We start from the raw sequence: 24,780 nt of genomic DNA, 5'->3' as shown, positions 1-24,780 counted from the left end.
GCTAAAGAATGAGAATGCATCTAGCAGACTTTCGCCAAAAGCCAACGAGAAAAGTATTGCCTGTGAGATTAGCGGCCCAGTCATAATCGAACGGAAAGGGCTAGCTGTTAACAATGCCTTAGGGGCAACAGATGCCTTTAAAGACCAGAGTGATAGCGACGAGGTGCTGTGCCAACAGAGGACTCTAGAGACAGCTAGGCCAGCTGCGAACAAATTGGCACAGTTACTGCGCGTGCGCGTCGCATCTCATTGTGGCGAGGTCGTTAGCGAGGTACAGAATACTGTGGACTTGACGGACGCGAGCACCCATGTCAAGTCAGATCTGCGTACCGAAGTGAGGTGCCAGCTGGACGATGCAGTTGAGAGTTCTCGGGATGGCGAGCTCCGTAGCTCACGAGAGAACAACTGCATGGTTCAGGGATCTGTGCGGCTCTCCGTCAGTCTAGGTAGCCTAGAGATGGATGATTTAATTAGGAATCATTCGGACTGTGCGTGTGAGACAGCGCTCGAGACCGACGGGCTGTGTGTCGATGCACAGCGTGAGCTGGGCAATGCAGTTGAGGGCAGTTCGCAAGAGTGCGAGTTGCATAGCTCGAGTAAAGCCTGCTGCATTGTGCCAGAGTCGGTTGAGCTGTCCGCCAGGCGAGGCAAAGATGGAGTCGATTTAAATGATAATCACTCAGATTGTGCGGCCGAGAGACCGATCCGGGCCGATGAGGTGTGTAACGGCCAGCACGAGGCGCCAGAAGGCGACATGAAGGAGCATTCAAAGAGAAAGCGCCGCAGAAAAAAGCGCCATAAGGATCGGAATGCGGTGGCTAAAGTAGTAAAGCCAGAAGGTGACATGAAGGAGCATTCAAAGAGAAAACGCCGCAGAAAGAAGCGTCGTAAGGATCGGAAGGCGGTGTCTAAAGTAGCGAAGCCAGAAGGCGACATGAAGGAGCATTCAAAGAGAAAGCGCTGCAGAAAGAAGCGCCGTAAGGATCGGAATGCGATGGCTAAAGTAGCGAAGCCAAAGACGGCAACAGGCACGAGAAGGCAGGGCGTAGCGAAAAGAAAGGTGCGGTCATCACGGGCGATATTGACGCATCAAACACGTTCAAGCCACCGGCCAAAAGGGGACCGAGAAGCATGTTGTGCACGGACGCGGAAAAAGGGCACGGGGCAGTTCAATTCCTCTCCATTCCATCGTTCTTTTCAAGGCTCAGCGTGCAGTACGAAGAAGCGCAAGGTGGCAAGACGAGACCAGGTGGGGAGTAGCGACGCGGTTAATCGAGGTCATGATGAAAGCGGGGCGCCAGGACGCAAATTGGCAGGGGACTCTGACGTCTTGGGGGAGCTGATAGTGAGTCAGCCCTTTTGTTGTTTCTCCGTAGCCAGAGTAGCTTTCGGTCCGCGATCCCCTCGAGTACGGCTCAAAGTATGAGTCAGTCAAAAACGTTTAGACGTTTGAAACGGGAGACCAAGGGAGCTTCCGTAGAAAGGAAGTGTTTTGTTTTAATTTTGAACTTTGGAAATTTTCGCGATTTGAGACTAGGAATTTCTTTCAATATGTAAGGTAGGAGGTTTGTTTGTGTTTTCGTTTCAAAAGCTCTAAGATTGGAAAGATGCCTTTTAGGTAAAAATTTAGTCTCGCGAGGTGTTCATTAATAAGTAGATAGGCTTTCAATTTTTGTGTGTAAGTAACCTGAGTGTCAAGGTTATCGCTGAGAAGCTTATGGTAACGCGTGTGTGTTTTAATTAGCCTTCATCTTTTTATGCGTTTTTTATTGTCTAAGGTTAACCGCGTAAGTCTTCCGTGAGTGCATGATTTGCACCGAGAAGCGTTTTTAGTTCCTTTAGCGTATGTCCTGTGTGGACGGATGGAAGCAGAATTATGACTGGGTAGCTCGTGTGTGTTGAGGGCAGCCGTATTCTGACTTCTTTAGTGAGCGGGCGTAGAACGAGTTATTAGCAGACGCAATTTGTTTAAGGGTTCTGCGGAGTGCGTAATTTACGCAATTTTAGTTGATCGTTTAAGCTACGTCTCCTGTAGGGACTAAAGGAAGAAACGTGAGTAGGCGTAAAGAAAAGTTTGCCTGCGACGCAAGTACGCGTTCTGAATAGTGGCCACAAGGCTAGCGCGCTTGTGATTACGTACTTGTGAAGGTGGTTAGACTGCTCAGCGGCACCAATACGTGCGATTAGTACGCCACTATGATAGGTTGGAAACATGCCGTTCGTGTAGTTTGGGCGGTACAAAAGCTGGCTTGCTATAGCGCAGGCTCAAGATTCACCATAGAGACTGATCATTGTACCCTCACATGGCTGCAGTCCATGTCTACGAAAAACGGTCGTATTTTGCGCTGGAGCTTGGCTCTTCAACAGTACACCTTCGATATTCGCTACAAGAAGGGAAAGCTTAACGGCAATGCCGACGGTTTAGGTCGTTGCCCCTAGAGTATCGAAAGCCTCATGCTCATCCGGGTTTTCGTGGCATTTTTTGTTTGTTTCATGCATTCATATGTTTCCGAAGTGAAGCCGATTGTTAGCTGAGTTTAATAACCACGTCCTAACGCTTTCAAGAAATGGCCGTTTTTAGTGTTGAAGGGGTGAGGACGCGCGTAGGGAATGGGAAAGGTGTAGCGGCTTTTCTTTTTTAAAAGCCGGGTGTGTCTTGGGGGAGAGTGGCCTTGTGCTCACTGCTTTGTGGTTGTAGGTCCGGCACTGTTCTGTGGTGATTGCTTGCCCACGCAGGAGACGAAAAATGGCAAGACCAATTTCACCGGACAGGGCTAGGGAGAAATCTCACAAGAGCGCCACGTGGACGGATGATCACTCCCCGGAATCTACCTGCTACGAACGAAGGGTTAGTGACCTCTACGGAGAATCCTGAACCGAAACGCCGATCCCTCGTACAGCGGCTGCTGGCCCCTACACGTCGGGATCTTCCTCCCCCGCCGGAGAGTCTGTTAGGTATGGCCGGACGCTAGGAGCCCCGTGGGTGCTACGTCATCCCCTTCCCCTCTCATGGTCGGGGCCCGTGGGTGCTTCGTCATCCCCACGCTACCGGAGAGGTCACTCACCCGACGCTCTCCCCGGAATCGTCGAAGAGAGGTCATTCACCCGACCCTCTCCCCGGATCCGTCGAAAAGAGGATCGACATCCCCTTCCCCTCTCAACTTGGTCGGGGCCCGTGGGTGCTGCGCCTTCCCCACGCTACCGGAGAGGCCACTCACCCGACGCTCTCCCCGGATTCGTCGAATAGAGGATCGACTTCTCCTTCCCGTGCTTGGTATTGCAGGAGAAGGGGCCTTCTCTCTGTGCCTGTCACGTGTCATCGACGAAAGCAAGATCCCGCCCACATGATTGTAGAGAGCCTATTTAAGGGGCTGTGAAATGTACTTGTGATACTTCATACTTCATAATTCATACTTCATTCTCTTCTTATTTTCTTTCAACTACCTTTGAATAAACAGTGCAAGTTTCGCACTAGCAAAACGTCGTCTCGCCCTTGCTCGGTCGCCATGGTCTACCGGATGCCTGCAGCTCGCCGACAACGCCACGCTACCCAATAAGTAATGTCGGTGGAGCTTCGAGAGACAGGTCGCTGGCAGTGGGATTGCCTACAAATGCAACAAACTGGTTGCTAACGGAGGGATCGCGCTGACGTGCAACACTACCGAAGGCTAGGGCGATGTGCATCTCTGAAGCAAGGACTCCACTGCATGATTGAGGATAAGCTCTGTTTGGAATAACCTATCGCGCAGTAGATCATGAATTTGTAGAAAGTGCCTTGTTAGGCTTAGTTGGTACATAATATTTCCAATGGAAGCATGGCACAAAATGCGACATAAAGGCTGGGCCATTCTCTCTTTTATGAGCCATTTAACGTACCGCTTGTGTTCTTAGACCTTGCTTCCCTCCTTCATGCGAACTCCATATGACAATAACCGCTTTTGTACACGCATTCGATTGCGGATCGCGTCAGCTACAGTTCGCTGGAGCTTGAACGGAAAATACTCTGTGCACTGTCATTATTCAAGTTAACCCGAGTGCATGGTTAAGATTAAACGCAGGCGCCGACAAAGGTGTCCCCTTACTTCACGCGCTGCGTTTGGATGCCCAAGCTCCAGCAACAGTGGCGTAGCCAGAAATTTCGTTCGGGAGGGATGACGTTGCAGCTCGGCCTCCTCCTTAAAAAGAGGCTTTATCTCGGATGCTCCTATCTAAATACATGTAGAAGGTGAATTAGTTTTTCTCGGCAACCACTGCACAAAGTTTGATGAGGTTTGTTGCATAAAAAAAAACTTAGGTGCTACTGTATTCCCGTTTCGAATTTTTCATTTAGATTGTCAGTTTTTATTAAAAATTGGCACAAATCTAAAATCTTCAGAAAACGAAACTATAACGTTTAAAACTCTGTAGCTCAACAATGAAAAATAATATCACAATTCTGTGAATCGCATATAATAGCACATCTACAGCGGGCTAAATTGATATGTTACAAATGAATCTCAAACAATTTAGCATTATCGAAATGCGGCTTTTGCAGAACCCTTGTGCACCAAGTAACTAATTCACGTAAGATAGAAATTGACATACCGAATTTGTTCGCTTTGACTCGTATAATAGATGCCGTTTGAAGAACCGCGATATCTGTCTTTGATGAAGAGCTTTTAGTTTGTAAACGTCGTGCTTCTATTTTTATCGCACTTTCAAAATTTTCAAAATATTTAAACAAAATTCATGCCCTAGACCAACTTCCGCTTCCAACAGATACTAGAAGTTAACTTTCTCAAATTCAACCAATCCCATTAAAAGTGATCCAGGGATTATCTCAGAAAAGCGTTTCTGCGTTTTACTTTTATTTGAATAAGCCACGTCGGATTTGGGTCCGACGCGGCCTATTCGCAATTTGTGGAGAGATCAAATACATAAAGAATAACTGCATTGACATTGCCAAAGGTGCTGCAAACAGGTTCTTGAACGCTACGCACTGTCAAAACAAGTAATATATGCGTTCTTTAATAAAAAGATATACTTGAATGTGCCAGAAATTGTGCTCAAAATAACTTATACCAACGCTTCCATGTTTTTGTCTATTTAATAAGTAAAGAAAACATCACACGAGCCCTAGAACTATATCATTTCGAAACCAGCAAAGCAGTGCATGCCACTGATATGAAAAATGTAAAGGCCCCGAAATGAACAAGTTGAGGACAAATATATTAACGAAACTTTGTGGTTCAACAACCTTGTTTACATTTTTGTACATACGCAACGGCCAGTGCAAATTTTCCATGACGCTGTTATTTATTCCAATGTATTACGCAGGAGCAGCTGTCACCGGTCGTGTATCGTGAGTAATTGCACCGAAATTGTTGTCCCAACAGAGAGCACCTATATAAAGCCATTCTGCAAAATATACGAATAGTCAAATGAAAGAGAGCCAATGCAAATATATGACAAACGGGGTACTTAATTTAAAAGTAGTCTCCATGAGCATTTAGACATTTATCACATTGATTAACGAGTCGGGTGATTCCCGTCTCATGAAAGTCCTTAGGTTGCTGCTTCAACAAATCTGCAACTGACTCCTTCACGTCATCGTCCAACACTCATCGTCATCGTCATCGCCCCAAAATGTAGAAGTCGCAAGGCGACAGGTCTTAGCTGTATGGCGAAAGTTGCAGCGTTCCCCACTTGAACTTTGCCAGTTTGTATTAACCACATCAGCGACGTGGGGACGGGCATCGTGGAAAAATTAAAAATTTAATTATGGGGTTTTACGTGTCAAAACCACTTTCTGATTATGAGGCGCGCCGTAGTGGAGGACTCCGTAAATTTCGACCACCTGGGGTTCTTTAACGTGCACCTAAATGTACACGTGTGTTTTCGCATTTCGCCCTCATCGATATGCGGCCGCCGTGGCCGGGATTAGATCGCGCGACCTCGTGCTCAGCAGCCCAAGATTACCCATTCGTCAATTTTCAAGGTCGTTTGTTCTTGATTGCGACACGCAGCTAATCCGGCATTTCACAATCTCGGAAACGATCAATAGTCTCTGCGGGTTTAGCGAATTCGATCAGTAATGACCCCTGACGATCGAAAAAAAAAAGATAGTAAACAACACCCTTCCGGCGGAAATGACGGCCTTTGCTTTCTTTGGGGGCGGTGAATTCGAATTTTCCACTTTAAGCTTTGCCGTCGTGTTTCAGGCTCGTCGTAGTGGCACCATGGTTCGTCCCCGATCACAATTGCAGACAAGACGTCGTCACCCTCATTGTGATACCGGATCAGATGAGTCAAGGCAGCGCAGAACCTTCTTCTGGTGGTGGTTCAAAATCTTGGGCATCCATTGCGCACACAAGAGCCGATGACCGAGATGTTCATGAATTATGGTGTGAACCGAACCGCGACTGATGTTCACATGCTCTGGCAGTTCATCGATGTTTATCCTCCGTTGTTGTCTCATCAGCTCATCAACTTTTGCACTTGTGTTGGGGGTGATTGCCCGATGTCCTTGGCCCGGTCTTGGATCGTTTTTGCAACATTCACGTCCTTTTTCAACCGTTTGCTCCAATGATTCACAGTGGCCAATGAAATGCAATGTTCAACGTACACGGCAGTGATACGGCGAATAATTTCCTTTTGGGAAACACCTTCAGCTGTCAAAACATTCACGGCACCCCGCTGCTCAACTTCTGAAGTGTTCATTACATCACGCAACCATGTTCGATCCAGTGTATGAGAGAATTAAAGAACATTTACCCTCACATCTGCGTGTCACTTTTGTAAATGAAAGATGCCTGTGTGCTACGTGCATGCCTCGCAGATAATGAACCGAACCATTATTGCGCGAGCTAGGTAGGCTCATTTTCATTTAACTCGCCCTCGTTCATTATAAATGCGAACATACAATGGAATGTACAAATGCTTGATAAAGGGCAAAAGAGTGTCACTAGAAAGAAAGTTCACTGCACGTATACACAAAACCTCGGAACAAGATGGTTAAATACACATAAAAGTCTCCAATAAATCTACGTAGCTAAGAAAAAGTCACTGTATATAATGCGTCAAACAAGGCAAATAAACATGTAGCGCAATCACAGATTCACAGAATCCTAGATCCCACCCCCATTCCATCCACTCCATCCGATGTATCGCGTGCGACAGAAGGCGGCACGCTTGCTCCCCACTTTTCTCCTTTGCGCACGCAAGACTGAGCCACCATCGTCGGCTCACCCGTTCCACCCCCCCCCCCCTACTCTTTCACTCGCACGTACAGCATGCGGCGTGCGGTCACGACGTTATTGCCCTGAAAGTTCATACGAAACATGAGGGCGACGGCGACAGCAGGAATGCGCCTGGAGTCTTCATATAATTGCTATCACAATAATATAATCATACTATCCGGCAACCGAAGCGTGCCGTGGCCGATTACTTTCCGCAAAAGAAATGTTGCGGCACAGCGACAATTCGCTGCGCCGCAACAATGCATATATTTTTTTCCTTTGTGGGGTGGGGGCACCGATATGAAAAATAAACGCAAAGGAGAGTATGTTGGTCACAATCCAATGCCTACTTTGGGCACCTAATTGAGGCTACCGAATGTATATCGAGGCAAACGTGAGACGCTTGGTCCACCGAGAACCATACGCACAGTGCTCGGTATTTTACACCGGCGAAAGAAGACTTTCCGGAGAGGTTGCGCTCAAGCGAACACGGTGTAATCCGTCAAGTCTTCACAGTGATGGCGGTGAGCGACCACTGGCGGTGGTCGCGGCAACACAAGAAAAACGCATGTGCTTTGGCTGGCTCTGGTAGACCGCGGGTAGGGTAGCGAAAATAAAAAAAAATTCAGAGGCTCAATGTGTCCTTACGAATAAAAGTCAAAGTAGAAAAAATAAATGAGAACTTATTTACCCTGGCTGGCTTTAGTGTCTGACATGGATGCTTTGGCGTAGGTGAAAAAAAAAATTGTTGAATTTTTTTATGCGACATGACGGCACAAATGAACCACCAAATTCTTCGTCTCATCGTATCTCGCTGCGTGTTTTGTCAACTTGTTTGATAGCGTGTTGATTTGGCTTGTCGCGTTGTATGTTCCGATGCAAGGCTTTAGAAAAATCAATGCACCTTTGGCGTCGAATGTTCAAAATAACATTAAGCCCACAAAGTTCCGAAATTGAAAATCTAAAGCACGACTTTGGAAATATCAACGCACCTTTCGCATCAAAAGTTTATTTGAACTTTATACCCATAAAGTGTCAGAATTGAAATCGAAGCGCTTCTGATTCCGTGGCCTCAGCGAGATGCCGCTACGAGCCCGGCCGCCACGCCTTTGGAACTTTCTGCTCGGATGGAGCTCTTTGCGTTACGATATGTGACTCCCGGTGCATGGGCGTTGCCGCGAAATGCAGCCCGATTTCTCAATGTTCGCGCTAAAATGTTTTTTTCGAGCGTGAAAAGGACATTCTAGACAAAATCGAGCATGATTTCCGGCACCACGTGTTGTTTTGGCAGGCGGCGCATGGACAGCACAAAAAAATTTCGGGGGGCGGGCTGAAGCCCCATAAGCACCCCCCCCCCTCCCCTGGTCTTGCACCTATAAGAACTTCTTTCGCAGATCCAGTGCCTCCGATCTCTCTGCATGACTGCCGGCAAGAGCATCCAGCGAGCTGATGCCCACCTGTCGGCGGCACTGGCCAAGTGTCTCCGGGACTCGTTCATGGACAGCAGTCGCTCAGCGGATGTTCGCCAGGCGCTGCTCGAGCTGATCGAGCTCCGGGCTTCGGGATGGAAGCTAGGGGCCGCTCAGCAGCGCTACTACTGTGCACACGACGGCGGTGCTGCAGTCACCGACGGACACAGCGGCTGCTCCGGTGTAGCACCGTTGCAATAATTCTGTGGCTTTCGATAGAAAGGAACAGATAGCTGTGACCTGTCTTCTGGTTTGTTGTTGCATAGAGTTACTTCTGTCTTTCTTCTCTTTTACTTTTTTTCTGCTATTCTAAACGAGGCTCTCACCTTTCTACAACTCCATAAATATTTTCTTTATTTATAGGGGATGTTTTGTAAGCATGAATAGGAAGAATTTATAATGGCATAATTGCAGAAGCTTATGCAACTAGGCGCTTTAATATTTCTTTCAGCCTTTTCTGCCGCCATTCTTGGAAAATAAAATAAGTAAACCTTTCCTGTTCCGCTTTATTAACCACACAGTTTGAAAGTATGTTGAGACGCTCTCGCACCGAGGAGCCAATGCAACAAGAACTTATATGTAACATTAATGAAAGTTCCTCTGGCATAAATGGTTTCTGAGTTCGTACTGTGTCTAGAAAAATCTCCGATGTCGTTACTTTTCAACAAAACTAGTACGCTTTAAAGAATTGAGTTGTCGATCACAAACAAGTCAACCACAGTTCAACTTGCAGCTTCTCCTGAGCCCTTTTCTTTTGAAATGTAAAAAAAAAAGATATTGTCACGTGGTAGTAACGGTGAAGAAAGCAACTAAACGGTGGAATACAAAACTAGCTTTTATTGGGCGCACCTGTGCCCACAAAAACAGGCTACACTTATAGCAACAACGATAGCGGCGAGCACGGTCGGCGATCGTCGGAAATCTGATCGGCGGGTCAAGCGCGTCGGCTTTTATAGAGCAGTCGGCGAATGTTCCAGACTAATCGCAAGGTAAATATACGTGGTAGCGAAGCTTCCATAGGAGCCCATACGTTCAAAACATGGCGGTCCATCGGCGGTTCATGGGGCTTAGCGCCATCTGTATGTGGTGGGAACACTTCCGGCGGAAGAAAAAATACGCCATGTCCGTTAAAAGCAGAAGTGACGTCATTTTGTTTTCGAAGGCGCGAAATTTGTTTTGTTAATTGTGCTTCATTTGGAGCTATATATTCAAATGCCCCGCCATTCGACTTGATGGGCGTTTCGAGCTTTCAGCATGGAAAGCAATGCAGGAAAAGGCCAGCCGTACGGTTGTTGAAATCGCATCCCTGCACAGAACATACTTTCTTTGGATGGATGGATGGATGAAAAACTTTATTAGGGTCGTTTAGGGCGCGCCCTAGCGCGCAGCGGGCCGCTCCCACGTCGGGACAGAGAGGCCGAGCCTCTCCGCTGCGTCGCGGGCCCGTTGGACAGCCCATAACCGTTCTTCGAGGTTGGGGCTGTGTAGGACAGCATCCCAGCGTGAAGAAGTGTTACTTTCATCACTGCGTAACGCGGGGCATCGCCAGAGCATGTGAGGTAAGTTCGCCAAGTCATTGCATAGTGCACATGCATTTGTCGTCTGAATTTCGGGGTACATCTTGTGAAGAAGTAGGGGGTTTGGGTACGCCCCCGTCTGTAGAAGCCTTAGTGTCAAAGCCTGAGGTCTATTGAGTTTACAATGTGGGAGGGGGTAGATCCTCCGAGCCAAGTAAAAGTGCTTGGTAATTTCGGTGTACGAGGAAGGAGAGTCCCGATTGTCAGTAGCCCCGGCGTCACACTGCCCGGTAGCTACGCGGTTGATGATCCCTCGCGCAGCTTCGTGTGCCGACTCGTTGAGGTTGGGCGGGGCACCCTCGATCTGTCCCATGTGAGCTGGAAACCAGATTAATGTGTGTGGCTTGATTTCTTCGCTTCCTAATATCCCTAGGGCCAGCTCGGATATGGTTCCTTTGGCAAATGCCCTAACAGCTGATATGGAGTCACTGTAGATTGATGTCCTCTTGTTGTCCAATAAGGCCATCGCTATTGCAGCCTGCCGAATGCGACATAATACTTTCTTTGGAGGCCGACGAAAGCTCTAGGTGCAGAGTGCTGATCCTATTGTCGGATGCCAAGCCCGTCGGCCAGCGCAGTCGCACGAAAACAAGTACAGAGTTATCTGGCGGTCGTAACTCACTGCTTTTGACTGAACAGATTAAGAAGTGATGCAGCTACCCGCGTCACCAAATTCAGACAAACTTCGACAAAGAGAAAGCACAAACTGTGAGGGGGGCGTATTTCAACAGGTGAACTTCAAGAGTGCGCCTTTCTGCCCGTTTCAAGACGTGCATTGCATTGCGAGTGATAGTGACGTCAACGCCCCCTGTAGCGATGGGCGCTGAAAAGAAATGCATTTATTAATGATAATAAATTCAACTTGTATTTTCTTAACTCGTCACGAATATATAAAATTGACTAGGAATTTTATTTTCGTTGAATGAATCTAACTGTGTCTCGTTTGAATTAAAACACGAGTTTTTCTTTCCCAATGTTTGTTCCCTCCAAACATAGTTGCGCTTCAATCACTGCTCCCATAACCCCGCATGCTGATGTCGGTGACAATCTGTACTGAACCGCTGTTCTCCCGAAGCTTCGCGACCTATTTGAATCGACCTTGCTAATCGTTCGGACCCGCGTGCCTTCCACAAAGTTCTACACCATTCGCGTTAAGGCCAGAATACGTGGAGCGAACTTTCACGATGAAGTTCGGGCGGCAGAAAATCTGCCGCGGCGTGACGCCATATGTTCGTCGGACTGCGCTACATGGAGCGAAGAGACAGCGGCCGCCGCCGGCGATTCGCGGCGTTGTTATCAGTGTGGCTAGACGAGACAAATGCGCTGTAGTGAAACACATGACACAAAAAAATACTTTAACGACAACTATTATCGCTTTTGAATTGCAGAACACTCTAAAACGCGTAAAATGTTGTTTAGAAATGATTTCTAGTATTTTTTATGTGTTTGAGGCATTCATGTGCCGATGTAGTTTAAAAAAAGCGGCGATGCTATGCGATGTGGCAACACTGGGCGGGAAGCCTAGTCGGAAGTCGGGGCGGATAGTGAGGCCTGATTGGCTCGCTTTGGGGCGCCGCTCATTTGCCGCTTCCGGTATCGTCGACGCCCGACGAACTTTTCTGCGCCAGCTAGATCGGCGGCGAACGACGATTTCTCCGCCGCCGCGCGTCGCGCGTACGCCGCCGGGCGTCGAACGCCGACTATTCGTCGCATATTCGCTCCATGTATTCTGGCCTTTACGCGATGAAATCAGATAACACAAGGTTCGGCGACAACAGACAGCCGGGTAGAAGCATCGATAACTTTCCAGAAACGTCGGATACATGCAGGCGCGTCCCTCGCTGTGCGATTACAATTGTTATATGCGACGAATAGTTGGTGTTCGACGCCCGGCGGCGTACGCGCGACGCGCGGCGGCGGAGAAAACGTCGTTCGCCGCCGATCTAGCTGGCGCAGAAAAGTTCGTCGGGCGTCGACGATACCGGAAGCGGCAAACCAGCGGCGCCCAAAAGCGAGCCAATCAGGTCTCACTATCCGCCCTGACTTCCGACCTGGCTTCCCCGCTTGTCCGTGTATCCCGATCCCGCTCTATCGTTCACGCTGGTCTGCCGCTTTTCGTATTCATGGTATCCAAAGAGGCTCGGCTGGAACTTAACGACAAATTAATTTCGGCTGTTCAGAAGCGTGCCATACTGTGGGACATTTCTAAACAAAATTTTACGCGTTTTTAGAGTGTTCCGCAATTCAAAACCAATAATAGTTGTCGTTAAAGTTTTTTTTTTGTCATGTGTTTCACTACAGCGCTTTTGCCTCGTCTAGCCACACTGATAACAACGCAGCGGCTCGCCGGCGGCGGCCGCCGTGTCTTCGCTCCATGTAGCGCAGCCCGACGAACAAATGGCGTCACGCCGCGGCAGATTTTCTGCCGCCCGAACTTCGTCGTGAAAGTTCGCTCCATGTATTTTGGCCTTTAAGCGGCGAAACGTGGTCACCCGATAAAGATAAGTACACGTGTCAATACCCCCCTCTTAAAAAGCATCGACCCGATGCTGCAAACAAACGAAGGTAATAAACAAAAGCACTCGTAGCAAAGAAAAGAACAAAAATGGCGAAGTTCGTCAGCGTCCGTAAAAGGGTTTAAGACGCACCACGTGGACCACTTCAGATCGTGCGCGGCGCCGCTGTGAATGCGAAGTGCCGTCTGGCACGGCCTCATAATCCAGAGCGCCAATACGTCGGATGACCTTGCAGGGTCCGAAATAGCGTCGGAGTAGTTTCTCACTGAGTCCTCGTCGGCGTATCGGGGTCCAGACCCAAACACGGTCGCCAGGTTGGTACTCGACGAAGCGTCGTCGGAGGTTGTAGTGTCGGCTGTCGGTCCTCTGCTGGCTCTTGATTCGCAGGCGGGCGAGCTGTCGGGCTTCTTCGGCGCGCTGGAGATAGCTAGCGACGTCAACATTCTCTTCGTCAGTTACGTGCGGCAGCATGGCGTCAAGCGTTGTCGTCGGGTTCCTGCCGTAAACCAGCTTAAACGGCGTGATCTGTGTTGTTTAATCGGTCATAGTATTCTGTGTAAAATAACCATATATCCCCATTTAATCCCGTAGACCCTCTTATTTTCTTAATTTACATTAAGGATTTGTCCAATTATGTTTTTTTTATATTTACGTTTTCGCAGGTGACTTTGTTATCCTCCGTGAAATGTCAGACAAATCTCATAACAAATCCCTAGAAGACGATATAAACGCTATGTCTAAGTGGTATGACGTATGGTTAATGCAACTTAACGTAAATAAATGTAAATGTATGCGTGAAACTCGCACCAATAATCCACCACCGAACTATTACATAATTGACACCTCCCTAGATATCGTAACCTCCTATAAATAGCTAATAATAATAATAATATTTGGGGTTTTACGTGCCAAAACCACTTTCTGATTATGAGGCACGCCGTAGTGGGGGACTCCGGAAATTTTGACCACCTGGGGTTCTTTAACGTGCACCTAAATCTAAGTACACGGGTGTTTTCGCATTTCGCCCCCATCGAAATGCGGCCGCCGTGGCCGGGATTCGATCCCGCGACCTCGTGCTCAGCAGCCTAACACCATAGCCACTGAGCAACCACGGCGGGTAATAAATAGCTAGGTGAGCACACAAACGTCGTCACTTTCCTGGTCGTTACACGTCAATAAAGAAATTAGCAATACTAACCACATGCTAGGTTACCTTTGCCGAAATTCTTCTTCTGCTCCTACAAGAATAAATTTATTCTTATACAAAGCGCTTATTAGGAGCAAAGTGGAGTACGCGTCATCCATCTTGGACCCGCCCTTCGAAACCCTTTTCAATCACTCGAACTAATCTAGAACGGGGCCGCGCGTTTCATTTATAGCAATTATAGCCGCACATCAAGCCTAATTGCCATGAAAAGCTTTTTGCTTCTTGCTCCTCTCTCATTACGACGTAAGTGATTTCGGCTTCCTTTATTTCACAAACTGTTTCCACACTTCCAACCTGCACGATGATCGTGTATCAACTCCTACCTACGTTTCCTGTCGCACTGATGCGCCATAAGGTTGGAATAATTCAATACCCAGGGTGTCTACCAAGTTGACATTTTCAAGTTCCCTGAGTCCTGCAGGTTTTTCCTGAGTGTCTTTGCCAAATTCCATGAGCCACACAGAACTTTGGTTTTATGTCAAGACGGGCTGACTACATGTCGCCTGGTGGTGTCACTCTCTGGTAAGCATGTTAAAAAATAAAATAAATGACCTAATACAGTTTGAATAGTAATAGTTAATGCTTATTTTATTCAATCAGAAAACAGAAGGGAGGGGTTAATAAAATGCACAGCAAAAAAAATATTAAAAAAAATGTCACACCAATTTTCGAACATTCTCCAAATACAAACAAAAAGGAGCTCCATGCAGCACCAAACATTTTTCAAGATGAGCTATTTCTATCAACTGATTGGAAGCTCATTGGTGTGCGATCCGAACTTTGTCACAAGTGAGATTCTCTCTCAACAGCTCTCAACCTCAACTATCCTGACGTACTCTCACAGCCAGTGCACACTGCTTCAGTGCAGCACTTTACTGCCTTAAAATTTTATTTTGCTTTGTATTAGAGACACCTGCGTCTCGGCGTGAAACAACACTTTGTTTTTTAGCTCAAGCTCCTTCAAAGAATCGGCGGGACAATTCCCTTCCCGTTCATTCCTCAATGCGTAGGTCGTTTCCGTTCTCGTCCTCTTCCATCCGCGTGTTCTCCCCACAGACCACTTGAAGCATCACCTCGGTCAGTTTCACAGTCAGCGTCCGATTTTTCTCACTCCCTAGGGGTCGCAAAAACGTTAGAAAAATCAGGCATTTTGAAAAAAATCAGTACATGCAATTTAGTGCCCTTAAGGGCTCAAATCACCACAGGCACACCAGAAAAAGCTCTCAAGGCCTGCCAGTACACCTATTAGGCATACTGGTGCTCGTACTGTGACAGGAGATAGCAGGTGCACGCGTGTTTAATTAAGGAATACATGCTGCTTCCCGTGACAATTGCCTCTTCACAGGCTTGTTATGCTTCACCGCGATACTTTTGCGTATGGTTTACCGCATAACAACACTCTACAAAGACGAAGCTGACTTTCTGGAACCAGAATTGTGCAACGGGCCGTGCTTTGCGAGCTTCGAATCGCTTCGCAAGAACCACAAAGGCGGAGTCGGTGCCATTGCTGACCGCGGCTTTCAATGAAAAACACGGCACAAAACTGCAAGAAGCTTTATAGCGAACGTTGAAGCAGCAAGGCCTAGCGGTTGCCGGCGTGGTGGCTACGGCTGCCAGCGGATCTGCGTGCGAGAGCGCAGTTCGAGGCGGTAAGGTAATCAAAATGGTTTTGAAGAACCAAGCTGCGGCTTCAAAAACGACAACCACAGGAAAAGATATAAATGTAATATGCTTAATCTCGAGTGGGCGTGACCACCAACTGAAGCAAGGAAGAATCAAGTGGGAGGCGAATAAAATCGCGGCAGCTTTGGGAACGAAAGTTAAGCAAGCCAATGTCGGGGTAGTTGAAGTCGCCGAAGTGGTGCATAAATCATGCAAATTAGTGACGAATGTATCTTGGCTGTCAGGTGGTCGATAGCAGACGCCAAATATGGTCTTTGGCGTTTTATACGTAACGCACACCTATGGTATTTCTATCATAGTAGTGGTTCTATGATAAAGGATTGAATCGGTTTCCGATGGATGGATGAATGGATGTTATGAGCGACCTGTTTGGAACAGGGCGGCGGGTTGCGACACCAACCTCTTGCTAATATACTGCCTAATGTGCTACCTAGGCAAAAAAAGAAAAAAAGGAAAGGAAAAGGAATGCACGATGAATTCCCATAACCAAATTTTCGGACACCCTATTGTTAACCTTGTTTTTGTACGTGTCCGCTTTTGTCGTTTCCCTACTTCTTCCAATCTTCCAATCACCTCTTACTAATCTCTACTAAGGACATGTTCGTTTTCCCCCTGCTCTAGCTGAACCCAAGGGCTTCAAGGAGGGCAGTGGTGCCTAAGTCGAACGCTGGGCAGATATCTTCACATTTTAATGAAACATGCTCCATCGTTTCCCTAGCTTTCGCGCCGCAAGCACATGCTCCTTCATCCTTCTTATATCTCGCTTTATAGGTGCGCGTTCAAAGGCAACCTTATCTCGCTTCGAAAAGTAATGAGCGTCCCTTTGAGTGATCATAACTTGCTTCTTTCCTGATTTCGTTTTCTCCTCTTAAGTAGTCGCTCATGGCAGGCTTTTTTTTTTCCATTGCCGCCACCCATGAGATTATTTCAGCTTCTCTGACTTTCCGTTTGACGTTTTTTGTGGCTGTGTTGCTCACCCTACATGCTCCACACTTGCTAGTAACCTTCCTAGTTCTTTTCCTCGATTGTGGAATAATCTTTTTTCTGCACAAATACCTCAACACTCTACCAGCTTGTTTACTTTCTTCCATATTCCTCAGTCGTTCTTCATAATCAATTTTACTGTGAGGTCACCTCAAAACTTGTCCAGACCATGGGCGCTATAGCGTAAAGCTTTTCCAAACCTTTCTATTGCAATTCTGCGATCAGCCCTCTACCATTAATCAAAAAGTTTTTTGAACCACCCCACTTCGCCTGTCTCTCATGTGACGTCACAATATACGCGATAGCTCCCCATCTGATATGACGCGTACACACTGATTATGCGTCATGGGACCGAGCAAAACATATTTATTCTGATTCGACGCCTTTTAGCAATTAACCCTCAGCTTTTGGTCAAAAGTTTTCGGGCTGCATCCACTTCACCTGCCTGTCACGAGATGTCACAAAAACGCGAAAACTCGCAAATCAAAGTGACGTGTATGTGTCAAAGATGCATTAATATGCCGACCAAAATTGAATTTTCTTCTGAATAGCAGCAGCCTGCCCCATTCCGAAAGGAATAAAAGATGGCCGCCGCCGGTCATTCAGGCACTGGCAACTCGCACCTGTCGGAGAGCATGGGTTTATTTGCGTACAATAAACCTCTTTGCGTGGCCGTGTAACGTTTTCAAGCACTTTCGGCATGTTTACGACCTCACTCTGCCAACTCTTCTGTGCTGAGGATCTGTTTTAGCAGCATTCTTTACCTTCCGTCGATGCCGCCGCGATTTTCGACCAGCCACCTCAAGCCATGTAAGGGAAAGCGGACCAATCGCAGACGCCGGCGCCACCCTCTTCATCCGGTTATAGATTTTCAGTACAAAGGCTCGGCCCCATCGAATCCCTCTTCAATGGAGTCTACTGCTTGCTTCTTGTCAGCCAGTTATATAAGACAAGCCGCTCAGTGTAGGCAATGTTATTCGTTTTTAAAGCGAACAAAATACCTCCTATAAACGAGGAGGGTCTTTGATTGGTCGGTTCAGACAAGCATGCGCGTAGCCATCCGGTGCTTGCATCGACGGTTCCGCAAATTTGACGTCAGCAGATTGGAATAAAAACATGTGTTGGAATAAAAACATGTGGGAATTGTTTTACGTTGTGGAGCCCCATATCACTTTGCGCAGCTTCAATTGTAGTCTTCCCGTGAGCCCCCAATGCGAGGCGTCCCACTGACCTTTGGTTCCCATCGAGTCCTTGTTGTACCCCTGATTTCAAGCAAACAACCGCATTTCCAAAAGTAAGTCCTGGAACCGTTACACTTTTCCACATACCCTGAAGCACCTCGTACCTATTGTATTCCCATAGCGCCCTGTGCTTCATCATGGCTGCATTTATTTTCCCCTTTACCGGTATTGTTTTTTCTATGTTTCCATATATATATTGCCTTCGTTTATCCATATACCAAGATGTCTATATTCTTTTACTCGAGGTATTTCCTGGCTTTGTATTGACGCTGTCCGTTCACTATTTTCATTGAATGCTATAATACCTGAATTTTTAACGATAAATTTGAAACCTAAATTCTGGCCTTCCTGTCCATAGATATTATGCAGAGGTTGCAAATCACATTGCTTGTTAGCTATCAACACAATACCGTTCACATAAAACAAACCTGGAAGCTGCTGCTCTACTACTGTAACCGCTGTTTGTATGAGAGAGTAAACCCGATATTACTTCATTCTAGCTCCCTCTCCATCCTCATCATGTGCAACATAAACAGTAGTGGGCCCCGCAGCAGCGTCAGAATGCCGCCTAACAATCCGCTTCTATTTTGTATCCAGACGCTCCTGATTCTGCTGCTGCAACCACCGGCACCAATGGGAGCCCCATCTACCACAGATGCGCAGCAGATATGGCTTCTGGATATCGACGGCGCAACTCGTGAATCGACCATCAACTTATTGGCCTTAAAAATCATCGGTGGCGGCACTAGAACCGCCTCAGCCCTCCCTCCGGAAGTCCTCACAGCGCCACCAGCGTCAACACTTCTGCCTGGTATAAAGCTAGCCTGCAACGGGTCGCTTGGCAGTGGGCACGGCAGCAGCATCAGAATGCCGCCTAACAATCCGCTTCTATTTTGTATCCAGGTGAGAAAAAATTTTGGAAAATCCTTCCGCAGTACTGATGTATTCCTTATTTTGCTGTCGTGCCCACGGCTCCTGTGCGACTTGGTTGGCAATTCCTGCGCTTCTATGCAGTTCTTACTGATTCTGGGTCGCGATGTCGAGTCCAATCCGGGACCCACACTTGAAGAGCTGGCCGCTCAATTGAAGCTTATCGCGGGTGAAATAAAAAATGGCCGAGTAGAAATGAATGAAAAACTCAATGCGCTTGATAAAAAGCTAGAGAAAATTGCTAGCCTTGAGACTAAAGTGACTGACTGTGTCAACAGAGTAGCTGAACTTCAATGTACTGTTGAAATTAGGGCCAAAAAACTAGATGCCCTCGAAAACAGAAGCCGTCGTTCTAATCTGATCGTATATGGTGTCGAGGAACGAGAAAACGAGTCGACTCAAGTACTTGAAACAACTGTAGTTAAGGATGTTTTCGAGGATGTACTTGGCGTAACGATATCGGGACTCGAACGCATTCACCGTCTTGGTAGGCCAAAGCAGGGCGATGAGCAAAAATCCAGGCCTATCATAATGAAGCTTCTTGATTACCAAGATAAAACCAACATAATGATAAACCGCTCAAAATTGAAAGGCTCCAAAATTTCCGTTGGTGAGGATTTTTCCCAGCCTATCCGAGGAATTAGAAGGAAGCTGTGGGCTCACACGAAAGAAAATTGTGATCGACAGGAAAAAGTACGCCTTGTGTATGATAAGGTTAAAGTAGGGGGAAGGCTCTTTTCTTGGGAGGAAAACAGCAATAAAATGATGGCGGTAACAAAAAACGCCAAGCAGAAGGCGATGAAAAAAGATCTACCAAGCGAGCCACGAATCACGAGAAGCCGAAGTCAGCAAGAATAATCAACATAAATGCTCGCAGTCTCATTAATAAGGTAGATCAGCTAGAAGCAAAACTCTTGGCACATGCACCTGATATCGTCAGTATCACAGAAACATGGCTGCATTCCGGTATTTCCGATAAGGAAGTTGTACCCCCAGGATATGCGATAGTGCGCAAAGACAGGGAATCACGTGGTGGGGGTGTCGCGCTTCTTTTTAAGGAAGGGATCCACTTTTCTACTATGCCCGACGTAAAAGATACTGAAGCTCTGTGGTGCAATGTGCATCTTCAAGACACGATCGCTAAAGTGGGTGTGTTGTACAGGCCCCCGAATGCTGAAAGCGTGTGCCTTGAATCTTTACTTGACTATATGCAATCGCACGTGCACGGGGGCTCGATTGTACTTGCTGGTGATTATAACCTTCCCGAGATTGAGTGGTGTTCCCTTGTCCCTGAAACAAAAGCTCAAAGCATACTACTGGACATTATGCTTGGCTTTAACCTTGATCAGCTTGTTGCCGCCCCACACTCGTGTACAGGGAACGTCATCCTCCATCTTGGACCTTGTATTTGTGAGTAACAGTCTACCTTTAAATGAGTCGCGAGTAGACATACTTGATGGACTATCCGACCACAAAATGATCTTATGCTCATTGCCACTCACTAGCCCACCTACAATACGTGGCCAATTAAAAAAAAATACCCGCCTTTAGCAAAGCCAATAATGACGCTATAATGACGTACCTTGCACACGAGTACCCTGAATTTCATGATTTTTGTACAGATGAATGTTATAGTATCGATGCGGTTTGGTTAAAATTCAAGTTTCATGTCATGCACTGTAGGCGTAATTTCGTCCCAACTGTGTACAAATCACTATGGTGTTAGGCTGCTGAGCACGAGGTCGCGGGATCGAATCCCGGCCACGGCGGCCGCATTTCGATGGGGGCGAAATGCGAAAACACCCGTGTACTTAGATTTAGGTGCACGTTAAAGAACCCCAGGTGGTCAAAATTTCCGAAGTCCCCTACTATGGCGTGCCTCATAATCAGAAAGTGGTTTTTGCACGTAAAACCCCATATATTATCATTATGTGTACAAATCAACTCGCAAACGCAATGCGTGGACCACGCGTGAAATAATTCATACTAAACGTAAAATCAAGAGGTTACGAAAAACTAGCAAGCAACGGAATGTTGCAGGCTACCGTTCTCAAGTAAATTCCCTTACTAGATTACTTAAGGAACAAGTACGTAATGCTAAACAGAAATTCTGTGGCTCTACATTGCACGAGTTTATTAAGAATGCGCCTCACAAATTCTGGCAGTATATGAAGGCAAAACTAACTAATCCAACTTCACCAGATGCGCTAGATCAGGCTAGAGCTCATGATTTTAACGACTATTTTTGTTCTGTTTTCCCAACTGATAATGGTACTGCGAAAATGAATCCTTCCTTTTACAACTGAGATAATCGATTGCTAGGCACGCCTACTTTATCGGAGGCAGGTATTCTTTCACTCCTATTAGGCATCAATGAAAAGAAAAATAGCGGTCCAGACGCAATTCCCAACAGCTTTTTGAAACGGTGCGCGGAGCCAGTCAGCAGATATCTTTATCTCATATATTCCAAATCTTTGAAAGACTGTTGCCTTCAGGGTGAATGGAAAATCGCAAAAATTACTCCCGTACTCAAATCGGGTAATGCAGCGTCTCCTTCTAATTACCGACCTATTTCTATCACTTGCAGTTGCAGCAAAATTCTAGAGCACATTTTATTAAAATATCTCATAAGTTTTATTGAGCCGAACAATATCCTTCACATGAATCAGCATGGCTTTAGATCTGGATTATCCACTGTTACACAGCTTGTCGAAACACTGCATGACCTGGCCCTCGGCATTAACGAGCGCATTCAAACTGACGTCATTTTTCTCGACTTCTCGACAACTCGCACACTAAACACACTAAACTAAACTACTAAACACACAACTCGCACACTATACTACTCCTTAAACTTCATTACATATTAGGTGATGGCCCAATTTACCAATGGATTACTAATTACTTAACTGGCCGCTACCAATTTGTACAGTACGGCTCTCACTCCTCCGACCTTGCTCCAGTGTTATCAGGCGTTTCCCAGGGATGTGTATTAGCTCCAGTTTTGTTTTTAGTATTTATAAATGACATAACTAACTATGCTGACATGAAACTCAGGCTCTTTGCTGATGACTGCATGCTCTATAATGAAGTACGACACCGCGATGACCAGGTGAAATTAAATATTGCCTTGAATAAAATAGCTCAATGGTGCATAAACTGGCAAATGACAATAAACATTGATAAACCCGTATTCATGTCCATTACAAATAAAGCGTCTAAGCTTGATTTCCCATATCACTTTAACGATGTGCCACTTCGAAGTGTAAACCAGTATAAATATCTAGGTCTCATAATATCGTCTAATCTCAGCTGGACAGAGCACGTGCGTCAAGTGTCAAATAAAGCATTAAATAAACTGTTCTTCATTAAACGGGCCTTGTCATAGTCTACACATGAAACAAAGCTTCTTGCATACGTCACTTTTGTCCGCCCAGTCTTGGAATACGCCAGTAATGTCTGGTTCCCTCACACTGCGAATGATATCGCCATTTTGGAAAGGGTGTAGCGGAAAGCGGTGCGTTTTATCTTTAACAGATACGGACGCCTTGATTCACCTACTACTCTGTTACAGCGTGCTGGTCTAGCTACCCTTGAATCTCGCGCAAAGATTTTTCGGCTCAAATTTGCATACCAAGTATTGCATAGATCATTCCGTATAAACCCCGACTCTTACTTTAAATTTCGTGATACCAGACCGACCAGAAGACGGCACGCATGGGAACTTGTAGAATATCCGTTTATTAATAATACGTTTCGTCATTCTTTCTTTCCACGCTCAATTCGTGAATGGAATGCACTGGATGTAGTCACAAAACAGCAGCCAACACTAGCAAAGTTTATGGATTTAATTGAGCATGCTGCAAGAGCCTAAAAGTTGTTAATATAAGTAACTAAATTGCTTTCGTCATGCAATGCATCCCGATTCAGTTTGTGCTAGGAAAGCACTTGCCAACACTTTTTGTTCTGTGCGTTCTGTATTTGAATGATGCCTTCCACGCTGCATTTTTTAAATTTTCCTGCTGGTTGATGTACATTGGTTTCGTTGTGTGTATTATTATGTATGAATGTACTACTGCTATTCTTGAATAGTCTCCAATCATTACGTACTCATTTATTGAATGTTTTAGTAGTGTTAATTGATGTGACTTGTTGCTCACCCCTGTAAAAATCCCGATGGGGGATTGACAGTATTCTACAAAAAAATAAAAATAAAGGGTACCTCTGCCTCTGTCCCTTGATGATATCAACTTTCTCGTCGCTCCTTATTGTTTCCCATTCAACGCAAAGCTTATTTTCTAACTAAATCTCTCTCAAAAGCTGTAGACAATCGTCGTCTAAGCCTTACCCGTCCAGAATATCTCACAAAAGGTTGCGGTATACATTATCATACGCTCCAGTAACGTCTAAAAAGGCCACATATAACGGTCTGCTTTGTACTCTTGATACTTCAATACACTGAGTAAGTACAAATAAGCTTTCATCCAAAGGCCTACCTATTCTGAACAAGAAGAAAAGTGCTAACCGAGGGGCCCGATCTTTAGTAGTCATATCATAAGAAGCCAAAAAACACTGACACCAAGGACGGCTTAGGGGAAATTACTTTACCGTATAAAAATACGGTAAATTAATGGAAATGAAAGCGGATGAAAAAAGAACTTGCCGCAGGTGGGGAACGACCTCACAACCTTCGCATTTCGCGTTCAATGCTCTACCAATTGAGCTACCGTGGCTTTTTTTTCTTTATTGCATTGAATTATCGCTACTGTCAAACCGATGCAGTTGCATTACACATGATCATACAACAGAAACAAATTCACAGAAAGTATACAGTCCAATGACAGTTCAAAATTCTGGTAAACAAACACAAGCGTCCAGACGCGAAATCCATTCAGGGACGGGATCATATGTAGCCACCACACTCCGGACTTGAGCAGTTTCTTCTCGGAAGATAGACCTTGTCGAACGAGGTGGCTCGGCATGTCTGTCGATCATTCGACTTCTCCATAATGAATGAAGTCCTAATAACATAAACAAATAATATGGTGTATTACTGGCTGCCGTTTTGAAAGGAAGGAACCGGATACCATAACATGTGAGAGGAAAGTCTTTTTTGATAGTTCTTTGTAAAATGTCCCAAAAAAGAAATGCGTCACGACAAAGTATAAAGCAATGTTCTATTGTCTCGGGTTGATTGCAAAGCCTACAATTCGTATTCCAGGGTACATACAGTCCTTTTTCCTGAAGCCACGTTTTAACTGGCAGTGTGGAGGTGTGCAGCTTAAAGAAAAACGTTTTCGCTACTGGCGCAATGCACATTCTACGGACACGGCAAAGAACATCTTGACCAAATAGAGACAGATACGGCTTTCGGTACAGAGGTTCAGGGAAAAGGTTATCTATAAGTGCTGCATTTAGCGACGTGCGATTAACGGTAAACAAATATTCAAGGTTGAATCTGGCTTTTAAGAATGAAATAGTGTCGACAAGTTCCTTTAAGAAGCCCCATAACGGTAGTTCTTGAGCAAAGTTTGTCGTGACAAAAAGAAAAGGGAGGTGTGACGCAAGACGTTCTCGATTAACTGCGAGAAGAAATGGATAACGGACATTTTTAAGGTAAAATAAGCGCATGACCAATTGTCGCACAAACAAATGCACAAGACTGAGGCCTCCCTTTTCAAGCGGGAGAAAAAGGTTGTCCCTTCTCATGGCTTCCCATGATGAATGCCAAATAAAACATGCAAATATTCTATGAAATGCCTGGACATGGACACGTGAGCAGTGCAAGACCGGCAGAACATAAAGAAGCTTAGAAGCGAGAAATGTATTGCATGCCTTAGCTCTCGCAAAAATGGAGAGATCACGTCCTTGCCAGGTTGTCACCTTTCGACGGATAGTGGTTATCGTGGACGCCCAATGAGGTCCACTATTACGGAAGTTATCGAGAGGTACTCCA

At 46.1% G+C, this 24,780-nt stretch overlaps 1 protein-coding gene across 1 annotated transcript in view; it reads left to right on the top strand.

Annotated features, from left to right (window-relative positions):
- Nucleotides 1-9,181, top strand: part of LOC139048644 (MIF4G domain-containing protein B-like) — an 82,832-nt gene extending 73,651 nt beyond the window's left edge. Inside the window, exon 5 of the mRNA XM_070523118.1 lies at nucleotides 8,612-9,181. Coding sequence (XP_070379219.1) covers nucleotides 8,612-8,887 — 276 coding nt within the window. The 3' untranslated portion in view covers nucleotides 8,888-9,181. The remainder of the gene's footprint in view (nucleotides 1-8,611) is intronic.
- The last annotated feature ends 15,599 nt before the right edge of the window (nucleotides 9,182-24,780 follow it).

Source organism: Dermacentor albipictus, chromosome 8 (genome assembly GCF_038994185.2).
Source record: "Dermacentor albipictus isolate Rhodes 1998 colony chromosome 8, USDA_Dalb.pri_finalv2, whole genome shotgun sequence".
Taxonomy (NCBI): domain Eukaryota; kingdom Metazoa; phylum Arthropoda; class Arachnida; order Ixodida; family Ixodidae; genus Dermacentor; species Dermacentor albipictus.
The sequence above is the reverse complement of the archived record's forward strand: the minus strand, read 5'-3'. Positions and strand labels throughout refer to the sequence as shown.